Below are 23,618 nucleotides of genomic sequence, written 5' to 3'. Positions count from 1 at the left end.
AATATATATTCAAATTTCAGGCGTCCACATAGAAGGTCCCTTAACTTACTGTTTGGTTGTAAGCAGATGACACCAAACTTTAATTATGGTGCTACGGATATAAAAATACTTGGCAATGGTGCATGTTAATTAGTGATGCATCTGACACAAAGTACAAACCCACTGTGAGAAGCAAAAGTTAAAAACAATATGCCTAAAAAATAGACACCGTTCAAAGTCTGAAAGGTTATTACACTGTCAGGTGTTTGATAAACTGTTACTAAAGCTGTAGCATTTGGGATTAACTAATACAATATTGGACATCAACAAGTGCTTCTGTTGCATGTTTTTACTTATGAATCAAAGGCTGTTCTTCAACCAGAACACAAGTATTTACAGATACATCAAAATTAAAGGATTATTCATTCACAACCAACTCATAAAAAAAAAATTGCATCACACTTTTTTGTGGACAAACAATAATAATTTTATTGTAGAAAGAAAAAAAAGAAAAAAACGAGTGTTTACAATGTCCCCGGCAAATTCATGAAAGAAAAAAGGAGCTAAAGCAAGAAAATCTAAACGTTTTACAAGGTCGGATTACAAAAATTTGAAACTTGCACCAAAAAAGGAGTCTTCACAGGTCACAAAGCAAAATCTGACACGTAAATATCTTTAATGACTCCCCCAATGGGGCGTTTAACATTAATATCAACAGTGATTTAAAAAAAAAAAAAGAAAATAAAAACATAATTACAAGTTTCAGAGGCCCGCATTTGCTGCAGTGACTGTGGCTGAAATAATTTGGGCGACAGGTATGGGGGGGGTTGGGGGTTTGGTGCTGGTGAACCATTTCAGACACTTTATGCAGAGAGATCACTGCTGTTGAAACGGTCTTGGTCGTACACCTCTGCAACTACTTTGCGACCTCCGAACCAGCGGTCATTGAGGGCCTGGATGGCTTTGTTCATCTCTGAGGCCATGGAAAACTCTACAAAGATTTTGACAATGATATCTGCATCCTCCTCTTCTCCTTGCTTTTCCTGGTAGATGATGACTCTGTTGACCGAACCGAACTTCCCGCACTCTTCTGTCACCTCACCCTCCAGGTCGTCGTCAATGTCCTCTGGTCCAACCATATTTCGAAGCACCATCACCGTGGACTGGAGAGGAGAGCAAAGTGAGAATTTAATAAGTAAATCTTGTAAATAAAAAGCTTTCTTCAACACAATCGCCCCGATTTTCCAAATCTCACCTCCGATTTTCTAAGCAGTTTCTGCATCACCATATGTCTGGCACTGCTGCCTGAGATGCTCATGTGCTCTTGGTCACTCAACATCTCCTGCCCTGTACCATCCTGCAGCATCTCCTCTTTCTCTTCTTTCCTCTCTTGTTGGTTGGAGCCACCGGCCTGATTAGACAGGACTGGCGGTGATGCGAGCACAGGGTTCACAAGACCAACCTGGGGAAGCACTGGTATGGGAGGACGAACTGGAGTCACACCTTTTAGGGAAAGGCAGACATGCAGTCAGTGGCCCTCAGACATTGCAAACAGACACACTCAAGTAATAACCTACAGAGCAGTTTTAGCTGATAACAAACCATACTCATTACAGGTCAAGTCAAATTGAATATTGATCCTGTTCAAATGCCTGACAAAGGGCTGCAACGTGACACCAAGTTCAGAGTTACCATTTAACCACCAAGATTTCATCTCATGATTTACACACAGTGCATACAATCTTAACAGCCATCAAGTCATCCGGGTGGCGATATATGATTTGATTTTGTGTGACTGGGTCGCCATGGGGATAAGGAAGGGTAGTGGAAAGGTATATGATGGCAATATGAACAGTTTCCCACACACAGACCAGGTATGATGAAGTTGCAACTTTGGGTGTAGCTCTGTGGATGTTCTGACGCAATACTACCTGAACTTATAAAATAAAACAATTTGATCACCAAAAAAAAGGTAATTTGGGCGGCTGTACCAATCAGTAAGACACTGTATTTGTGATCCATACAAATGTGGATCCTCATTTAACAATTTGTACCACAGAAAAACACTTTCAGAGACAAACAGTTTAACAACACCTTCTTCAAAATGTCTCCCATTTACTCACGGACCTGAATTTCATAGCTTAATACTCCCACAAAGGAGGTTATGTTTACACCCAGTCCTGATTGTCAGTCTAGATTTCCATGACACTTTGGTAACATTTGGTGGACAAACAGGTATATAAGATTTACAGTTCTTGGGCCAAAACATTACAGGGGTTTGAAACATTGGGATGATTGTGACTCACTCAGCTTTTGACTCAAATGGAGCAAATTAAGAACCTAAATATACTGGCATATCTGGTGAACTCTTAAAAGGGTATAATAAAGGATAATTGGAGAGGAAAACAGTTTTTTTTATATGTTTGTTACGAGGTCCCTCACAATTAACCTAAAAAATGTATTCATAGAAGTCGTATTCACAGGAAAACACAACAATCAGTAGAAAAGGTATTTGATATCTGTAAAGCTGCTTAAAACAACACAATAAAGCACAATTAAGATTTATTTTACTCCTGCTGTAATAAAAAATGAGCACTCACTCATGTCTTGGTACACACCTGTGATGACCCCTGGTGCCTGGGCAGCCATAACAGCCTGAGGTATTCCCATTTGCTGACTGAGAAGTTGGGGCGCAGCTAACGCCCCCAGGACTGATGCGCCGGCTACAGCCTCCTTAAGAGAGGGGGGCCGAAGACATTAGGTAAGGGAAACACACAGAACACAGCACAAGGCAGCACAGTCAACGATCACACAGCATGGCACAGAGTGAGCTCAACCTCAAGTGAGAATCAAGGTCACAAACGTCATTTCAGTACACATTTACTAACAAAATGATCAACTATTCTTAGTAAGTCAGAAATATACAGCAGTGATATTAAGAAACTTTTCAATTGCACATTCTACAATGAACACAGCTCTCAGGTTATTAATCATTGTGACTGTTCACATTGAAAAAATAGCTGTCATTGTGTTTGTGCCAACTAAGAGAAGACTCTTAGCTTACACACCCAATCAGTGAATGGGAGGAGCTTTTATTACTTACGTTACAATAAAACTATACGAAAGGAAATTAAACATTTAGATTCTTTTTTGTGTTTTGAACACATTAAACTGGATTAAATAAAGATTATGCCCAGAATATTTCAGGGCTGTTAAATTGACACTGTGTCAGGGCAACTACTGTTTTTAGGTGATCCCTACAAAACTGGCCTTCTCCCAGTCACCTCAATAAAAATTATATGCCCATATTATCTGTGCTTTTGGTGTCAATTCTAGCTAGATCTCGGTTATATTTACCTGGAAGGCCATTAAATCCCTTTGGAAGGGATTCATACTTGCCTGGGCCGTTATCTTAGCGGTGGCTGCCGCTGCAGCCACAGCTGCAGCAGGCGGCAGACCACCAGGGGTCGTGGGGGTCAGTAGGGGCATGGGTGGAGTCACTGCTTTGCCCACCCGTAGGTACTGACCCCCCAGGTCAAAGAGGTTCATAGAAGACACAGCGTCCAGGGCTGACTGAGGCTTTTCATACTCTGTAAGCGAATACAATAAGCAGTTAATAGCAGAGCGATGGAAACACAAAGAGCACGAGCGAATGAGGGCCCTCCAGCTCACCAATGAAGCCAAAGCCTCTGTGTCGCCCTGTTGTGGGGTCTCTGGCTAACGTGCAAGACTTGATCCTTCCGAAGGCTTCAAACACACTCTTGATGTCATCGTCTGACAGGTCAGGGTGGACGGACGCCACGTAGATCCGGTTAAAGGCGCGCGCCTCCTCTGCCAGCTGGTCAATGATGGGTTGCGCCTGACCGATGTTACTTGGCCGCCCAACCTATAGCACAGATCATACCAGCAGGTCTACTGAGTAAGGGTTTTGTAGTACCAACCGAGAACGCACTCCCGAAAAACTCTAAATCCCTGCAGTGCTGACTTTCGGCAGCCACCGAGTTCAGTCAAAGCCACTCTCCTCCTACAATCACGATGCTATCCTGTCAAGTACTCTCTAGCTATGCTCAAGGTGCATGTCCATTACTACACATTTGTTTAAATTTTGATAAAAGTGGTTTTGAGATTTGAAAAAGCACTGAAAATTTGCCAATGCCATTCTGTCATTCTTATACTGACCACCAAGTACAAAATACTCAGCTCAAATTCCATCTTTTCAAGACATGACGAGAACACTAAGCTGTGGACAATGCCTAAATCCTTTGGAGTTCACTTACACTTTTTAGATTTCTCCCGTTTTAAATTACCATAAATTCAAAACTGTGACTGTGAAACAAACAGCGTCTCTTAATCTAATCTAATCACTGCACTAACAAATAGATTCTTCATGAGTTATATAGATATGAAAACATAAATATATAATATATAAAAAAAGACAAATTGCCATTCTTGTTACATGAGTAAAAAGCAATACTTTCCATTGATGTAGTACCAAATATGACTTAATCTACAATGCAAATACAATGCCGATTTGGAAATAACTGCAATACCACCAAACAAGGAAGTTCAGCTTTACTTCAAAACACCAGATTCATGCAGTGTGACTAGCTGAGCTGGTGGCAACACCGAAAGGGGAACGCATTAAATGTCTCATACTACGGCTACGCACTGACAACCTCCTCTCTTTTGCAAAGGTACCCTAAGTAAGACGAGCATCTAAATGGGACTGGAATCTGTACTACAGATGGGGCGGCCAAGCAACACCAACCAGGCGCAGCCCATCATCAGCACATCATGGACACAGAGCGACGCCACGCGCCGTTGGGCATCCTACTGGAACTGGTCACTAAAATAGCTTTGATGACATCATGGAAGCATAACACACAACACAGGCAGACAGAACACTAAACACACAACCAATCATACACAACTCACGCACCTGGAAATTAACAGACACAGACAAGCAAAGAGAGAGAGAGATTAGTCGCATATGAGCAATTTCACAATTCACTTAAGTATCACAAAAGCAGTTAACAAATTTACTCATTATTCCAAATGCCAGGAAGGAAGGAATCCAAATCCGAATCCGTTTAATCAAACCACACAGAAAATATAGAGAAAAGGAGATATGTTGTTTCCTTTAATCCATGTGTTCCTAAGACCTTGAGATACCCATCTCAAGACAACCTACCTTAATGTTTCGCCCCCCCAACATGACTGAGTTCATCTGCTCCAGAGCCAGCTGAGCAGCCTCTGGCACATCATACTCCACAAAGGCAAACCCCTGCACAGTCACACAAAATGGAAGAACAGAACATAAACAAACATTGAGGACTTTTAATAATTTAAACCAAGCTGGAACAGCAAAATTTGAACCCAACCCTTGTTAAATGATACTGACCTTGTGTTTCATTGTAACTGAATCCCAAGACATGTCAATGCTCTTGATTGGACCAAAGGGGGCAAAGGCCTGTCTGATGGTGTCCTCACCAAGCTCATAGTATATGGAGCCCACATACACCCGGCACATGATGGCTAGAGCACGTTGCCGCTGAGCTGCCACCTGCCAACCGGGGAAAACACATGATAAGCATTAGAGAGTAAAAGAAAGGAAGACAAACAGACACACACACACACAGTAATAATAAATGTGTAATTTCTACTGTGCTTGCTTTCCCCAAAAATAGTTAAGAGGCCAATTCCAAGTAAGGGGTGTGGACAGATAAATAGGGTAATAATGGGATACTGTAATTAATGGACAGAACTTTGTGAAATAATGCTAACATGTATAACAGTTATAAGATACTGATGTCACCTCTTGTATTTACAATATGGCCTCTATTCTGTTACTACTGAACAGACATATGGAGGAAAACACACTGAAGTGATTGACATGCACAGCCCTCACAAATATTTGGCTTCAGTAACTGACCTGTAGTCCGGGGATGCAAGTAAGGTAACAAAAGTAATCGTGGAGTTCAAACGAAATCCATACAAAGTCTTGATGAAAGCATTTCAAACTTTCTTCTCAAGTCTAAAGGGGAGGGATGGATTAACCACCAAAAGTTGCTGTGTTTCACGGATGCCTTTAAGTTAGTCTGTTTCTGCTAATTTAATTATCCTAACAACAAAATACAACATGTGCCTAATTCATGACATAATGGAAAGTTGATTTGTTCATTGACAAACAAAAACTTGACTTTGAGATGGCCAAAAGATCCCTGTTCCAGCAGTTCTCTCATTTTGGTCCATTAAAGGGATTGCTATCCCTCTTTCGTCCCATGCCAAGAACTTTCTGTTTTTAAAATTGTGTAAATGCATATTTTTCAAAGAAAAGTGATTTTACTCACATTTATAAACCCCTTAAAAAGCCTATTAACAGTCAAAGAGCTTCGACTACCTTCTTGTTAAAAATACTAAGGCAAATTATTCCATTGCGACTCAAGAAAGCAAATTAGTGCTTCAACGATTAACATTCATCTCACAAAAGGATTACGGACATGGTCGCAGGTACACTAGCAGTAGAAAGCCATGTATTGTTACAAAATATGCATTCTTTAGTTAGATAGAAAGGCAGGGATTGTTGCCAAAGCAACCAGTAAAAGAAGGGTAACAGTCCTTTTCCATTGGGAAATGCGCACAGAAAAAAAATTTAATAATCTATTGACCGATTGTAAAGGTGAGAGAGGATCTCCAAAGCCCATTGTCACTGCTGCCATCTGAAAGACAGTAAAGATGAAAAAAGTGCTGAAAAGTAGGTTAGATATCCCTTAGCTTTGCTTTTTCAAAATTGTCATTGCTTTGCTAGATAGACAAAAGCGGTTAGGCTAACACTATATTCAGACACTCCCTCTAAACAACATACAGTTTGGGGAGTTGTCTCCCCTATCTAAATTACAAATTACCACACAGCAATAAACATTAACAAGTCCCCTTTAAAAATGCAAAGCATTCAACATGATAACCAATTCTTTCATGACGATCTTCTCCATCTGAAAAAGAGCAGAGGCAAAAGCAAGGGCACACATGGTCTACACATGTGGTCTTTTTCACAGCATGGTGGAGACGGGAGTAAGACTTCCAAGAGAGCTTTACCAAAAACAGACACCTGAGTCAAGAGATGTCTGAGTTACTAATGCATGAAAAAGGCTAAAATATTCTGTCTAGAATCAAGACTCACAGGCGAAACACACATTACAAACTTTTTGTTTGGCAGAGCACCAAAACTTTTTACACATCTCACCTGCAGGTTGGTGAGCTGTTGCTGCTGATGGGCGATGGTCTGCTTCACCAACACACTCTTAATGCTTTGTTCCATGGCATACTTCTTAGCCTGGCAAATAAGTAAAGTCATTACCTCTAAATTACTCATATAAATGGACACTTGTTGTAATATTACTACTTAGACTGCATTTTGAAAAGGTACTGTATCAGTACAGTTACATACACAAAGGAAACAAGGTTAACCAGAGGAATCAGATTATGCAGGAAATTGGGCCCTGTGTTTACATGGACTGTAGTAACCCACGTATAAATACAGCAAGTCAATATTACAGAACTTATTATGCCTGCATTCTTTGTCATGCACATGCATACAAGTACAAATATAATTAAACACCTTGTTACACATACACAGGCCCAACAAAAACTGTCTTTTCTCCAGAAGAAATTAGGTTTCTTCAATCACCTACCCCATTTATGGGAGCCAGGTTTCTTGTATAGATGACATTTAAGGAAACCAAGTTACCACAGGTCACAACCACATGTACATATTTACTTTAACTATACAACTTACACCTGTAACTACATTGACAAAGAGGGTACATTTAGGCAGATACTGTATATCAGGGGTTTTCCTACCCTCTGAAGTGCCTCCTGCTGCTCTGGGGTGAGAGGCGGAAGGCCAAGCTTGGAGCCTGTGCCCTGTCCATTCTCCATCGTCAGAGCTTCACCTCCCTGCAATTCAAAAACAGCTATTTATAAAACATAAAAAAAAAAAACAATAAACTGATAATCAAAGAGCCTGGAGCATAAACACCTGCCTGTATGTACACCCATTAACTACATCTCCCCAGTAAGAAGTAATTTCCTGCATTGCAATCAGAAGTCACATCACCTCATACAGCACAGGTTTATAAATTAAATATACCAGCATGTACAGGACTTATATATACACCCGGATTTAAACCAGGTGGGACCGGACGAGCTCCTTACCTACGCAACCCGCTAATCGCTGGGTCCACCAGACTGAGGCAGGAAAGCCCCCAAGGGGAAGAGGACTGATGGGGGGGGGAGCTTTAACAATTCAACAAATTCTAGGGGAAATAAAAAATGCCTTCAGACTAACGTTAACAATAAGAGAAACAGGCATTACATTGTAGTGTAACGTTACACACAGCCAGTCCGTCTCAGGCAGCTAACGTTAGCGCGTTGCACATAAAGGCTAATAATAACGCTACAACGGAACATAATATAAGTAACACAGCAATAACTTGATATTAATATTGACTAAAGCCTATCTTTATTACATCCTAAATGATCGTAAATATTACCCTCCCAAAAAAAAAAAGAAAAAGAAAGCACTACAGAATAATCTAGGCCTGGTTTCTATTTAGCTGCTAGCCGACGTTAGCTCAACGTTAGGCATTCATTACTCACAGCGCGGGAAGTAAACTGTTTGTTTATTTTAAAATAAAAAACCCCTCCAGAGAGATATATCGTCGATTCACTACGATATTTCAGTGCAGCTACATTCTACCAAACACGCCGCATTACTTACGCAACGAGCGCTGCACCGTAAAACAACGTGTCTCAGTATGAAGGGATATATTTACCGCAGTCTCCGTAACCGCCATGAAGCACACCTTCTTGGAGAGGCCCGCACACCACAACTCTCGCGAGATTTCCCCCCCGTCCTTTCCACGTATTCAATGGAAGGTATCGCGATGGTTGAAATCTCGTGATAGTACAGGGAGGATTAGGGCGTTTTTGAACGAAGCGTTTCTAAAACGTTCAAATATGTTAAATGCACGTCTCATCCATTAATTTTATAACGATTTAAAGTGTTATAAATGATGTTATGAGCCATCAGATTCCGTGACCTGATTATTGATTTCAGATTAGGGATTTATTGATCAAATACTGTGTTCCTAGGGTACTGTAGATTATGACCTGCAGAGGAGGAGGAAGTGACCCAAAAGCTGGGACAATAATCAATAAATGTTGTTGTAATTGTAGAAATTGGCTGCTAGTGATGTTCCTTACCATAAGAGCACTAACACCCTTTAATCAATATTTTGGTCAGTCTATCAATTTAATAAGAGAATTTCTCGACCAAGATTGCAGCTAAACTACTTTATTGCTTGTAACAGACTGAATCAATTAATTTAAAAGTAAATAAATAAAATAAAACACTTTTTGTGTTTCCTGTTCCTGTTAGTAGCCTGTGACTTTAATTAGAAGTTGTCATTTTAAATTGGCTTCAGGCTGATAACCTTTGACTCAAATGGTCCAAAACTACATTTTGTTTTTCTCCTAATAAGTCCCTGTTACTTGTAGATGGATACTCTTTTCTAATACCTACTCTAATTTATTTAGCATGTGCACTAACTTAAAAAAAGAAAACCTCAAAATCCACTGTTCCCTTCATTAAACCGGTTTAATTTGGCAATAGTGAATATAGCTTTTACATTATTACCTGAAGGACATTAGTAAGAGTTGTATCACCAAGAAATTGAAGATGCCTACTAAATAAAAAAATTATAATACTCTCTTGCTAACTGAATTCATTTCTAAATACAAACTGGAACATGTCTCAGAGTAGTAATAACATAAATAAATAAGTTGTAATAATTTCAGACATAACCAACATGTCACATATTGTTTATTGTCATGTATTTAATTGCATTAGCTACAATATTTAACAAAGGTTTAAAGTAGAACACATCCAAAGGCAAGTTTCATTCAACAGATTCACGGGAAGAAAAGTAATTTGACATAAAGTAAGACTGATATGGATGTTGTGTTTTCATGTTTGCGCAGTCTAAAACATTCATTTTCTTGGTCAGGTCCCCATCTGGAACTGAACTGTGACTGACAAAGGCAAAATGCAAAGTCTTGAATGGGTGCAGGCTATTAAGACATGCAGCTTATTAGATCAAATGAGAGCAATAGTGGCACTGCTTTGCAATGAAATTCTGTCTAAGAAAGTAAACCCTTTTAATAACCACAAACAAACATGTACACCACAGCCTCTGGTAGGTGAACGTCTGGGCTCCTTGTCGTCAGAGACACTGATAAGAAGGCTTGACACAGAGTAGAGTAAGTAAGTACTGTAAGCAATGACTGTACAGCAGTGTAACTGTTATGAAACCGCGACCTTACAGACCCCGGGAAACAAATGAAGCAGAGCTAAGTTAGTCCGACAAACAAGAGTATACTGCTGAAGACCGATCAGACAATTCACTATTGTTTTTTTTTTTTGTTTTCTTGCTGTCCAGTTTTGTTAAGGAAAAATCCACCCAAATGGCAGCCTTTTAGTGTGCCAAGAATGGGCAAGAAAACCTGGCAGAGCTGAAGGCATGTCTTCTATTTTTGTGTTTGTGTGGGCTGCAATCAGCTCCAAAGTTCACACTGATATTGTCTGAAATAAAACCCAGAGTGGATGTGATACTGGGAAATGAATGTGTTAAAAGCAAAGTATTCCACTCTTCTATCAGAGATTTCTTTAATCGCCTGCAGCTCATGGAAACCTCCATAGGTTAGCACTATTTTTGACAACTAAAACCATACATTCTTCAAAGTTTTGGGCAGATTTTTCCTTTACAACACTACACATTTACAAAAAAAAGTGTTCTCGTCACATGGTTTGGGAAGTACCGCAAAAAATAAGCACAGCAATAATATTCATCAACAATATGGCAATTTTTATTAACAAGTCTTAAGTCACTAACATCCTTCCTCCCATTTATATAGGACTATGATTTTACTTCACACACTTCCAGTTATATATTCCAATTTTTGTACACAAGCTGCGTCTCTTTTCAAACTAATATTGACTGCAGCAAAGAGCATTACCGCCTGAACCATATGTCCAATATAAAGTGGCTGCAGCTCTTAATGGAGCTGCCATTACTGTTAAGTTCATCTTCACATTCACACAGGCTGACTCTGTGGACTCACGACAAGAGATGGCAAACTAGTCCGAATCATTTAATCTGATTTTAAAACTGTAAAAAGCAGCCTAAATAAATCCAAATTGCTAAATTGGGTACAATGCTGTTTCCTTGGGAAATTTTGTCAGATTTTGTGCATTGCCATATCAGGCACTTTCCAAGTCTTTGGATATCAGAACACTTTACAGGGAAAACCCTTAAGAGCACTACAGGCTAAAAGGGAGGCATCATCTCGTTGCTCGTCACTACATTTAGGCATGGCGTGATTAACTCTGGGGAGAAGTAGCCTTTAACCCAAGAGTGCAGTGAGGCGTGTTTAACTTTGCAGGTCATAAAAAGTAAAGCCAAAAAAAAGAAAGAAAAAAATAAACAGACTTGTGCAAAGCTTCTATTGTTCACAGTTAAACAGAAATAAATAAGTCAACTGAATGAGTATTAACAGTGCATGTTGGACGGAATATTAAATTCCTAAAACGGTAATAAACTGAAGGTTCTGGCTTGCAAGGGAGAGAGTTTTACTAAATTATTTTTTTTACAATTCAAAGTGAATAATCACCAATCAAAGTGGACACTGGAGTGAAAACGAGACTTTTTGAGCAATAAAACGTCCTTCTGAAAACATAGCTGCTGCATTTGTAAGTAAAACATAGCCGTTCTGAATAGTGGCATTATGGAAAAACCTAAGCTGTCAAGATATCTTAAGGCATGATAGCCCTTTTAGGCAGGGAGTTTGTCAATCTTCCACTGCTTTGTGGGATTGCTGAACACAGCCGTGATGCCTCTGGCCCTCCAACCAGAGGTGCCTTCAGTTCCATTCTCAGCGCTGGCATTTCCTGCTTCTCTCCAGGGTGATTTACTGACTGTCAAGGCCCAGCTTTCTTCTGTATTTGTCCCTGTTTTATCCCCAGCTGGGTCAGCTCCCATTGCTCTCTCAGTACCAGGCTATGTGATCCTGCCTGCTGCCCTCTCCCTTTCTTGATCCATGTGGTCAACACCCGGGGCCCCTCTGTCTGGGCCAGCCGCTGTCGTGACCCGTCCTCACTGTGTGCTCCCGGAAGCGAGTGCTCTGACCCGGTGTCGGCTGATGGCGTCCTCCAGAAACCCTGCTACCTTCTCACTGTCCTCCTACACAACACACATGACATTTGTAAGACTAGATATGAAATCCCAGTACTTCTAAAAATCATATTAAGGACATTTAAGCATTGTTGTTGATCAAGAACACAAATAAAGACAATTTTTTTACCTCATTTATGAAGGCGTAGTGAACAAGTTCACTGGCAAGGTCTTTGGAGGTGTCAGCTGAAAGTTTTCACATGAAATATTTCAGTTACAAAAAACACAAAAGTGTGATTTTTTAAAGCATAAATTAGGTGATTTTTTTCTATTTTTCTTATTGTCAACAAATGCCATAAAAAGACCAAAGCCAACAATAAATTCATCCAGCTAACAAGTGTGTCCAAACCTGATATACTGTAGCTTATTCCTCTTTGCCATAGAACTCTATTTTTGTCCAGAAACTATTAAAAACACACCAATAAAGCACAGCTTTGCATTGGGTGACATGTGCCTTGTTTCCCATAAAAGTGGGCACTGTGGTTTAATTTTGAGTCAATTGAACACACACCGTCCTGCTGCCGTAAATAACCACATGCACAACAACAATTAGCCGCTAAAAATAGTCACAACAAACACACTATTTACTCCTGTTTGAGCAATGTTTGCTAAAAACTACTATTAGTGTCTGCTTTTGGTCTTTTTATGGAATTTGTAGACAGTAAGGAAAATACAGAACAATACAGGCTTTATCAATACTTACTTGGAAGGATGTCACAGCTAAGCTGCCTATGAAGTTTGTCATCCATCTTCAGAAACAATGAGAGCTAGGGAGAGATTAAAAGTCCAATTGAAATCAAGCTGGATTCATGTTTAACCACAATAACTCTGAACTGACTGAAAATAAATGTTGTATTCCACTGTTACTACAAGCCCAACAGAAGAGTTCATACTAAAATGGACAAAGTACCTGTAATACTATGTGACTCACATGAGTTTTGGTCCCTTCATCATTTGACTCCAGATTACAGTGCATCTGAACAACCTACAACACCAAGAGACAAAATAACAGGCAGAGAGTATTAAGCAAACAACAAACAATCTTTAATATGCTTTGAGTGATAATAATGATAATAATAACATGTACACAAACACACACATGTCCTATTAAAGCAACAACAATAACAAAAACGTAGGGGCATTAAATTATGCTAAATCCTGCTAAACAACATAGACATGCAGCCAGATTGTGTATCCAACGTCTGAAACACTAACCTTCCTGGTTTCTGTCTCCTGGGGTTCGGGAGTTGGCGTCTTGACCGTCTCAACCTGCTCCTGAGACAAGGAGAGGGCTCGGGGGACAGGGTGAGGCCGAGACGAGGCGAAGTTCATTAAGGGGTAAATTCCATTCCTGGAGAGAGGAAAGGGATGTTGAACTTCATGCTGCAGCCAAAGAGTAATCACAGATACAAAATGAGTCGTATAGTTCCACTCACTTGACATCCTCCAGAAACTTGTCAAGTTCCAATGGGGAGACATGGGAATATCTAGAGAACATGGGGAAACCAAGAGACGAGGACAGTGAGTGTTGTGTTTGACATCTTATAGGACATTCAGCAAAAATATGAGGTGCTTGTGTGTGACTTTACTTGAGCTGAACTCCCTGTCTGTCTTCATGTTTAATCTCTGCCATGACGGCGTTGGGGTCAAAAGACTTGGTTTTCTCCTCCACACAGTTTTCTGGAAGCAAGTCTGTAGATGCAAGACAAAGTTTGGATGTTAGTAAACAGAGTTGATACAGCAAATGTTCTTTTTTTTTGTTTTCAATATATTGTATAACCCATGAGAAATGACTCTGGCTCCTCATCAGGATGAAATATGTTGTATTATTAGTTTTTATTAAGTTTGAATTAAGAATTTTGCAAGAAACAGAAACATATTTTGGTTCAGTTCTAAAACCTCGCTGGGCAAACACATGGAAGTGATAAAATTGATCTGCTGCATGTACGAATGAGTAAATACTGCGATGGGGATCGAAAGAGGAGATGTCGGTGTGGTAATCTTGGCATGTGGAGGTGAGAAACTCACACTGGTTGTTGATGAGGCAGTGGGCGGCGAGCAGTTTGAGGGAGTGGACCTCAAACAAGACTCGGTGGAACAGAAGGTCGTGAGCCGTAGGACGGAGCTTGGCATCGTGACGCAAACAGGACTGGGTGAACTCCTGTAGGAAGCAACAAGAAAGCAACGTGAGTTTAACACGTAACTACAAGACTGTACAGTATGACCCAGTTTAGTGAGCGTCGCTCTGACTTCTGGATTTGATTCCTGGCATTTGTTACTGTACAAAATCTCATGTAGTATGATATAAACCCGCAGAGGTAAGGTGGTATGTGTAGGCGAGTGTCAATAGAGTAAAGTTTGTCTTCATCTCCATGTTTCCTTGGTTGCACTGTTGTATATTTAGGACATGAAGTATTTCTGAGACTCACTCTCATGAGAGGGTCTTCCAGAGATTGACCTGCATTGACGATGGCTTCCTTGGACACAGCGGTATCTCCATTGGCCTGGATCTCCAGTACTGCCATCTATGGGTACAAATAATCTGTTAAAATAATCACACATAGACACGAACACACACAGAGGGGAATCTTAGAAATCAGTTTTTCTCACCTCTAGAGCACAGATGCCAAAGGAGAAAATGTCTATGGCATAATCATCTTCGCCAGCTAGAAACAGAAAAGGAGGAGAGACACACAGATAACTTTAGGGAAAAGATTACCCAAAAATGAAAGTATAGTTATTTAATCTTAGTTGGCTTGTGTAGTTCGGATTGAAGCATATTACAAACACAATTAACCATCTTATCTTTTTATAGCTCTGAAAGCAGCACAACATCCCATTAAATGTCTCCAAAATCATTTGTGTGGCGTAATTCAAATGTTTTGTGGCCAGTCAGTCTCACTCTGGCTCCAGTAATCTGACATTTACCATTTACAGTTAGGTCACAGAGGCATGGAAATATCCTGTCAACATTGATGGTGTGGGAAAAGGATAACATGAATATAAAATAACATGTCTGTTTGTCGATTTTACACACATCTGTGCAGCTTAAAGTTACAATAGGCGAAGGAGCTAATGACCGAATTTTCACTTTGGGGTGAATCATTCAGTTAAGAATGAATGAAGAGGGATTTGATAGAAATCAAGCCGCAGAGAGCTGCGCACAAACTCCACTCCACCTCACGTACCACCATATTCTGGAGCAAAGAAGTGAAGATTCCTCTGCTCATCGCGATGTTGCCTCCCTTTCCCATGGACACTGGCGTCTGGAAACACTGGTTAGAAAAGACACAGATAACACAGATAGATTAGTTGGAAAAAATCTGATGGACAGATATGACACCAATGAAAACATTATCTACTACAAAATTATCTATTTCTTACCATTAACAAATAGCCGATGCCACACTGTGGAAAGAAAATTAAGCATAATTGAGATATTTATTCTGCTTTAGTAAAACTGCAGAGATTCATTTTAGTGAACCCAGAAATCCACAGTCTCCACAATCCACAATATGTGTGGCCAATGCTGGTTGTAGTAACATAAAAAGCCCTGCTGGGAGCAGACCTGAGCCGATCTTGATGAGGCCATTGTGCTGAATGAAGATGGTGTCGCACGTCAGGTTGCCATGGATTATCGGTGGGTCACAAGAGTGCAGATAACTGGCAGCAGACAATAAAACTTCTAGTTAATGTGTTGGCTTTGATGAATTAAACTCTCATGTTAAAATCCTGGGGAAGAAATCAGTCAGTACCTGAGGGCAGAGAGAATCTGGGTGCACCATCTCTTCCAGGCCTAAAATATAGTGTAACAGAGCAACATGAATCCTCTAAAAACACAAATTCGCTCCATATGAGGGCATATGGAAATTTATACTGAGCTGTAAGACACAACAATACAATATTTCTCTCTCCACCAACCAGTGTGGTTACAACACTTAATTTGTAATTTATGACTTTGCATTATTGAAGGAAAAGCAGCAGAGGCAGAAGACCGAAGAGGAAAAAAAAGAGAGAGGATGAGATATATGTCTGAGCAGACTGAGCCTGAGCCACCAGGGTGTCCTGTTACATAATCTATAATCCTGTGGGAAATATGGATCTGAATAGTGATTGAACTGCACTACCCTGTGCAACCACCATAAGACAGACTGAATAAACACACCAATACAGTATGTGACCAACACTGACCTTCACATTCATGGTTTTGTGGTTTTTCTTAGTTTTCTTAAGAAACTGCTTGAGGCTGCCCGATGACATGTATTCTGTGATGAATATAACCTGTGGGTCGCAGGCGGAGGAGGGACAACTATTAATTCACGGTCGTGAAAAAATGAGAAGAAAAGGAGAAAAACTAGACCAGAAAGGATATAAAAAATCTCACCCGTGCCTGACTCTCCTTCATGTCCAGCCAGTACTTGTGGAACTTGACAATGTTGGGGTGTTCGACCTGCATCAGGTTCTCAAACATCTCCTTGATCTTCTCCTAAAAACAAAACATACAGCAGAGGTGGTTCACATCATGGTCCAAATAAGGTTCTTCAATCCCTTGGACCAATAAAAGCTAAAAGTATTTGTTGATTACTGTAAGTGGTTGTTAAATTAATCGGCATCAATTTAGATAATTTAATTTAGTCAGTATTGCTGGTTTCCTCAGTCTCCTAAGTTGATTTCGTCTCCCCGGCTGATTTCCTTTGGGATTTAGTCGAACAACATAAGCCACTTTAGCTTAGACTCTTAAAACTCCAACTCAAGATCCTGCTGAGATTTCTGTTGGAAAAAGATGACATTTTCTAAACAAACAGAAATTGATTATTTTGATCTTTTGTTACAGTGAACCGGGTTGAAATACTCAATGAACTTGAAAGAAAGGCCACACAGAAACCACAGCAGGCAAACCCTCAAACAAAGAGACTATGAACAATGAGTATGAGAAATGTAAACTAGTGGTGTAGTAGGCAACCGTGATCTAAAGTGTCCACAATCTACTTTTCAGGCCAGTTGTAGAGATTGCAGTATTTAATGTCCTCTTACTTCTGTTTCCAAACTTCACATAACCTCCTTGACTAGCGGATCTGAACTATGTGAACTTGATGACTATGCTGATTGGATGAATTACTCTTTTCTCTTCCTTGGGTGTCATATTGGAAACAATGCAATTGAGTTGTGAGTACTTGAAAAGTGTTATTTTATGATTATGTTATCTTTTGGCTTCTGTTTATATGAAATATGTTGACACCTGTGTAGTGTCTTTAATGCAATTTTGTGTGTTAATAGTGGTAATGGAGAAATTAATGGGCTATTTCAAGTCTGGCTAGGGGCTACAGGGTATTTCGGAAATTGGAAAAAGGTTTTTGATTGCATTTAAATAGATAAGGATATTATTTTAATAATATATAACCCATATTATGTCACTGGAGGACCCTGTTCCTCTACAAGTACTGTGCTGCTCATCAACACACATCACTGAGCTTTAAAAACTCATTAGCTGCAGCCCAAAATAGCAAATTTGAGTCACCGTAAAACCACAATTTAGTCAAATAACAGCAAACACTGCCTGTGTTGTCTGTAGGGAATAAGAGCCACAATACCTCCTGTGCTTTGAAGACCTTCTTGTCAGAAAAGAGCACCTCGTTCCACACCACCTCCACTCCCTCCTCTGTGTCCATGGCCAGAGAGGCACTTTCCACACCTGGGACATTTCCTTGGCTCACCTGCAGGGGGCAGACAGAAACACATATAGGACTCACTTATTGTTGTTGCTGTTTATTGCTGTCCTAATGTTATGCTACAACATTAAACCTGCATTAACTGAATCTTTTAAGAGTTACATAAGCATTAATTTGGAGTTCATATAGAGTATATCTGATGAAGGTACGTCCAGTATTCACTTCCATTCCACCAACTCCTGTGAGAAATATCTGTCTCTTTAGACGCTAGCTGCTTTACTATGTTCACCAGTTAGTCACTCACTTCGCTGTTTGGTAACAGTGGTGAGAGTGGACCTCAACAGTAAACCTGTGGGCAATAAAACCAAAACAATGAGCTGAAAGATGCTAAAACACTCTGAAGGGAACTGAGGTGGGTCATAATTATCCGTCATGACTACGACTGACCCCTTTTATACAGCTGTAGTCATTTGATCCAATGTTGATACTTATATAAAAAACAGCTTTAAGCAAAACATGGTTAAGTGCACATTCTGCAGCTCAAATACAGGAATACAAAATCTTATGACAGTATAATTGAGGTACCAAGACGTCTTGCCAGCACTGCAATCATAGCTCAGGTACATATAAACAAGCTGGTGTCCCCCTGAAGACTGAGTTGATTATATATGTAAAAACAAGGCAGGAAAGCATTAAAAGAGCCCTCGCTAAAGCATGACTGAAATGATCAGACGTCACCCCTGCTGCGACTTTAATATCTGCTAAAAGCTCCACATAATCCATTCACAGTGATCTGACAATAGCAGCTCCATTAATAAAGTTAAATCTACTGTCTATAAGGCATCATTTCTATATAAAACTCCATTAAATTCAGTTTTCCATCCATTACTGCATGAGGAAGCAGTAATGGAAGATAATTCCCTGTACTGAGGTTATGCTGAATGCTGCCAGCCAGCTTTAAAACATGATGGTGAAGAGTAAAGAGGGGCCATAGGATGAGCAGCAGCTTCTGTAAAGAGGGAAGAGATGGATTAACACAAGGGAGAGAGGGAGAAGTGAGGGCATTGTGGATGAGGGATTTAGAGAGATGAGACACGGGACAACAAGATGGAGGAGGTGGCACTAAAGAACCACAGAGAAAAGAAGTAAGCAGAGTGGAGTGAAGAGGCAGTGGCTGGGTCTATAATCGGGAAGAGGAAGACAGCTCCGGGGTTCCATCAGCGTTTATGCAACAGTGGCAAAGAGCTAAAGACTGCTCATCACAGGATATTGCTGCCTCAGCTGTGTTGACCCCATGAAACCTCTTGATATTTTTATGAAGCAGAAGTTGTGGTGCAGTAAGTAGAGACACTGGATTCGGGGGTTAAAAGTCCATCGTTAATACGTGTTAACTATGATGCAAGACTCCGAATTCTGATCTAATCCTGCATCTTGTGAAATGAATGAAGAGTTTGGCGTAATTTCCAGAGGAAGGCAGTTTGAAAACACCACGATATAACAAGATTGAGCTGTTAGTAATTCAACTCCAGGACCCTGACCTCTAAAGTATTAGCTCTGTGGTTATAGAGAGAACATAAAATCACTGATCTTGATGACCCCGAACTGAAAACTATAAATCAGTGGATCTTTTTTTGCTTAGTTTAGATTTTAGTCTTTCCCACCCTCTCTCTCGTGCTCTCTCTTTTTCTTTGAATTGCACATATTCTGCTAAAAGCTTTGTTTCCATTCAAAACCCTGCAGTTGCCTACTGTTGTTGACTGATTTTATCATGTGCACAAACAGCTGCAGAAGCAAAGGACACTGCCTCTCCTTCATTGTTCATAACAGGACCGTAGGTGTGCTCCTCTTGCTCTTGTTAAGTGCTACAATGATGGAGTTGAATGTATCCAAAACTAAAGAAATAATTCTCGATTTTAGAGATATCAGGTCACATAGAGCGTTATACATGACTGTCAACTCTTACAAATACTCTAACTAGACAGTATTCATGAGTCAGTCAGTTCAATTATTCTTCAGTTCATTTTTATCAATGTTTGAGAATCTATTGACCTTTACTTTTATTTTCAACAGCAAATTACAGAAAAGTGAAGGGCAGACACAATCGGATCACAATCTGTTCCAAGATTATCAGCGTCAGACAGGGAGATCTGTGGGATCTGTGCTTTTTGTGTCCATCAAATCATCAGGAAATCAATGTTTGTATTGATCGAACCTTCCCGACCACATTTTAGCAAGTGAATTCTTCTTTAGGACGTCACTATGCTCGACCTGCCTGTAGAAGTTCTTTAGTTCCTTATCCCACCTACCAAATGTTTTTCATAGAAGATACATGTAATCTGGGCTGTGCTCAGAAGTTTTAGACATTTAGGAAATAAGTAAGCACACATGACATTGCTCTATCATCATGATCATGTCTGTGGTGTTAAAAGGCAGTCTCTTTACACTGGAAGCAGTTGAAGTACAGAAAAGCTACCCTAGAGAGAGATCTAATTTAAAACTACTTAGAAAAAGTAGTTCAAACTAACACTGACAATGAACATGTGATACCAAATTATAACTAAATATAATACACAAGCCAGCAAAATTGCCACTTAATTACAATGTTTTTACAAAAACATAAAAAGCCCTACTATTCAAGAGAAAGTGCAAGCATAGTTCACAACTAAAAAGCTAGTCAGTGTCATATAATAGGTTAAGTACAGTCAGGGCGATTCTTCCTCAGGCTGAGATTCAGGAGGTTTATCCTTGATGGCACGGTGTGAGCAACATCTGCCCTTCTGCAAAATGCAAAGTTCAAGTGCATGGTGGTGGCTGCCCGATGATTGCATTGCCCGGGCAAGGCTTCACAGTCAGGATAAAAGATGAAAGGGTACGGGGCTGGTCAAAGGGGGTTTTAGTACAGTAGAGAAGAAAATAAAAAATAATTCCTTTACTTCGAAGGCCCAAATTGTTTGTAGTTTCAGTAGCTAAATACACAAAAAATGGCAAAAAAGCAACTACTTGACTCTGCCACTCACTATGTAAATATGAATGTAGTTGAACTACCAGCAAGCTACTGCAAAATATAGTTAAACTACTACATTAACTGCATGTAGTTTACTCCTCCCCAACACTGCTGAAATGTCAGCTGGGCGTATGTGATAAACAGCTGAGAACTGACACCGAGCTTGATGACGGGGTAGCAACTGAACAACTATTATTTGTGCTCCTCTCTGCACCTAAATGACTATTTATTACTGCTAAATGCTGACCATTGATATATTCTACAGGGCTCTACTTGTACCACGCTTCATGACATCATCATCTGAGACTCGGCGATGAATGGAGTCAGAGAAGGTCTTTATGCATCCGGCTCAACAGGAGGAGGTTTGTTAACCGAACCAAACAAACAGCAATCAGAGCAACCACAAAAAGCAGCTATGAATACTCTGATTTTATATTCTGACTTAAACCAGCCTCAAGATAAAAGAAATGTTCCACCGAATGTTTTTTAGCCACAGCGGTTTGTTTATTGCTCAACCTACAGTACAGTGCAGCTGCAAAGCTCTCTGCGGGGTTTTATTTACAGGCAGCAAAGGAAACACATAATCTCACTACTCCCACTGTACAAGAGATGATAATCTGATTACTGGTATTACAGAGCTGGAACACAACGCTCCGACAGAGGGAATTCCTTTGCTTTAACAGCCATCAGGAGGGGATCATGTTCGTTTCCCTCTAGCGTCTGGGCTCGGCTGTTGTTTATTTTCACTAGATGTTGAGAAACACTCGGTCCCCGGTCCCAACGTCTACGTCCCAGGGGTTTTGTTGCTTGGTCGTGGTAGCGTGAGACCCGTAAACAACACACTGGATGCTCGGCTGCGATTGGCTGCTGGGCGGGAGGTGGGTTTAGGGTGTGGAAAGAGACTTAAGGATCGTGTGTTCATGTCATAACAATGTTTGTGAACATCTGAGCTGGGTAAAACCAGATCTTGAAGGCTGTCACACTAACCTCTTATTACCTCGCCACACACTTTATTCTTGTGCTTTTCTCTCTCATGTGATGGTGTTTTTGGTATTATATTCTCTTTATTTTGATTTGTAAAGGAAAAATACTACTTCAGACTCTTACTTGCAGCACATCACATTGCCATAGTTAAACAATTGCTAACAGCTACAGGTATTGTGCACGTCAGCATTACGTAGCTCTCACTGAAGGGCATTCTATGCAATATAATCTACAAAGTAAGAAAGTTAATTAACCAAATAAATCTCCACAAATACAAATCTCATCTTTCATTGGTGTCTTGATTTTCTGTCACATCCTTACTGATCAGCACCACAATGCACTGGTATGCCAAGTCATTTATATTAGTATAAGAAATAAATGTTGCACTGAATGAACCAGCAAGTTCAGAATGTATTAGCACAACAAGATCTATCAGAATGTTGAATGAATGAATTATTTTTCATTTCATGCCTTTATTAGAGATACGACAAGAGAGATTTGACAGAAAATGAGGAGAAAGAGAGACTGATAGGGAGAAAAGGAGAAAAAGAATCACACGCAACAAAGCGAGACTGGATCCGGGGGAGTGGCATCTCATGGTCTGCACATTTAAGGTCCTTCCACGGAGGCCGCACTGTCGAACCACCATGTTTCAACAGAAGCCCAGAATAGACAACTCAAACGCAACTTTAGATGGGACCTTTCACATTTTTTATGGGTTTCGCTGCAACAGTGGTTTCTCCTAGATGCCTTGAAGGCAATCTGAAACTTCATGGCTAGATGCCACTTAATCCTGCACTCTGCTCCTTAAAAAGAGAATTTTGGGCTGGTGGTGTGGGTGTTTAACTTCCAAAACACATGTAAAAACAGAATATATATATATATATATATATATATATATATATATTTTTATTTATTTTTTAAAACAAGTAAATAATACAGTTATAATAATAATACACAAGTGCACACTCACAATTAAGTATGAAGGCATTGCTGATACATGTGGGTATTTTGCTCCCTTGTATTAAAAAATAGAATTAAAGCATTTATTCTGAAAAATCTGTCTGTATTATTCTCAAACTTGTATGTCTTACTCTAAGATGCCAGTTTATTACACTAACTAATGCACAGTTTAATACAACAGCCTGGTGTTGATTCAGCTGTAGGATCATTTTGGAAGCTGTAGATAAATTAGGCTGGACTTGAAGCTAAGATCCAAGTGGGAGAAAGTGCAAATCTTCTCCTCTACAACATGATTACCACCGTCGGCTGGACAGTTTGTGATTAACAGTTTTTGTCCCCAGAATTAGAATTGGATCTCTTCTACATTTGGCACTGGTCCAGCAAATTATCTCAAAATTAGAAAAGGTGAGTGACGAGTCAGCCAGAGGGAGGGTTAGCAGAGACGCAGAAGAGAGCACTAAACTACAGTACGGCAGCTCTTTCAGTACAATTCTCCCCTGCAGAGGCATCTTATATGACAGAGTGTCTTTGTCTGAGACTGTGAGTGGGACCTCACAGTGACAAAGAGCTTTGTCTCCTACACGTCCGTATCTCGCCTCATACCTCGACGATGAGCTGATACACCACACCACATTAATATTCAATCGGTAGGTTCTGTAGAGCAGAGGCTACACCCAAGTAATCTGCATTAGACTTTACTAGATGCTAGGTGTGTATTGTATGTAAATG

At 40.1% G+C, this 23,618-nt stretch overlaps 2 protein-coding genes across 12 annotated transcripts in view; both read right to left on the bottom strand.

The window, feature by feature from the left end:
* Positions 1–313: 313 nt before the first annotated feature.
* Positions 314–8,907, bottom strand: LOC127369720 (poly(U)-binding-splicing factor PUF60). 8 transcript variants are annotated; one of them, XM_051411354.1, is made up of 12 exons: positions 8,814–8,902; positions 8,194–8,294; positions 7,840–7,935; positions 7,223–7,312; positions 6,648–6,698; positions 5,381–5,542; positions 5,171–5,263; positions 3,652–3,865; positions 3,337–3,569; positions 2,580–2,712; positions 1,235–1,482; positions 314–1,142 (listed from the first exon to the last, which is right to left on the bottom strand). In XM_051411354.1, exons 3-12 carry the CDS (start codon positions 7,915–7,917, stop codon positions 843–845), a joined length of 1,602 nt encoding a protein of 533 aa, XP_051267314.1. In that variant the 5' UTR covers positions 7,918–7,935; positions 8,194–8,294; positions 8,814–8,902; the 3' UTR covers positions 314–842. The 8 variants fall into 8 exon arrangements, with proteins under 8 accessions (XP_051267314.1, XP_051267312.1, XP_051267313.1 ...); XM_051411352.1 differs by lacking the exon at positions 8,194–8,294 and having other exon boundaries at positions 8,814–8,907; XM_051411353.1 differs by lacking the exon at positions 8,194–8,294 and having other exon boundaries at positions 2,598–2,712; positions 8,814–8,907.
* Positions 8,908–9,844: 937 nt separating this feature from the next.
* The window catches only part of nrbp2b (nuclear receptor binding protein 2b), a 35,407-nt gene continuing 21,633 nt past the window's right edge, over positions 9,845–23,618 (bottom strand). The window contains exons 2-18 of one of the 4 annotated variants that reach the window (XM_051411418.1): positions 17,861–17,983; positions 16,654–16,755; positions 16,461–16,550; positions 16,025–16,065; positions 15,838–15,932; positions 15,654–15,677; positions 15,458–15,544; positions 14,880–14,935; positions 14,699–14,794; positions 14,298–14,430; positions 13,859–13,961; positions 13,706–13,756; positions 13,485–13,620; positions 13,180–13,254; positions 12,973–13,036; positions 12,400–12,455; positions 9,845–12,278 (exon numbers count right to left, since the gene is read on the bottom strand). In XM_051411418.1, coding sequence (XP_051267378.1) covers positions 12,192–12,278; positions 12,400–12,455; positions 12,973–13,036; positions 13,180–13,254; positions 13,485–13,620; positions 13,706–13,756; positions 13,859–13,961; positions 14,298–14,430; positions 14,699–14,794; positions 14,880–14,935; positions 15,458–15,544; positions 15,654–15,677; positions 15,838–15,932; positions 16,025–16,065; positions 16,461–16,550; positions 16,654–16,755; positions 17,861–17,983 — 1,419 coding nt within the window. In that variant the 3' untranslated portion in view covers positions 9,845–12,191. The remainder of the gene's footprint in view (positions 12,279–12,399; positions 12,456–12,972; positions 13,037–13,179; positions 13,255–13,484; positions 13,621–13,705; positions 13,757–13,858; positions 13,962–14,297; positions 14,431–14,698; positions 14,795–14,879; positions 14,936–15,457; positions 15,545–15,653; positions 15,678–15,837; positions 15,933–16,024; positions 16,066–16,460; positions 16,551–16,653; positions 16,756–17,860; positions 17,984–23,618) is intronic. The other 3 variants (XM_051411419.1, XM_051411420.1, XM_051411421.1) reach the window with 3 other exon arrangements.

The sequence above is a fragment of the Dicentrarchus labrax genome, unplaced genomic scaffold, assembly GCF_905237075.1.
Source record: "Dicentrarchus labrax unplaced genomic scaffold, dlabrax2021, whole genome shotgun sequence".
Classification (NCBI taxonomy): Eukaryota; Metazoa; Chordata; class Actinopteri; family Moronidae; genus Dicentrarchus; species Dicentrarchus labrax.
The sequence above is the reverse complement of the archived record's forward strand: the minus strand, read 5'-3'. Positions and strand labels throughout refer to the sequence as shown.

Bases quoted from the DNA above. Each gene is read 5' to 3' on its own strand.
- LOC127369720 (XM_051411352.1), bottom strand. From the start codon at position 8,834: ATGGCGGTTACGGAGACTGCG. The intron at 3,570-3,651 runs GTGAGCTGGAGG...ATTCGCTTACAG, and splicing joins CAGAGGCTTTGGCTTCATTG to AGTATGAAAAGCCTCAGTCA. The intron at 1,483-2,579 runs GTGAGTGCTCAT...TTTCCCTAAAAG, and splicing joins AGGTGTGTACCAAGACATGA to GTGTGACTCCAGTTCGTCCT.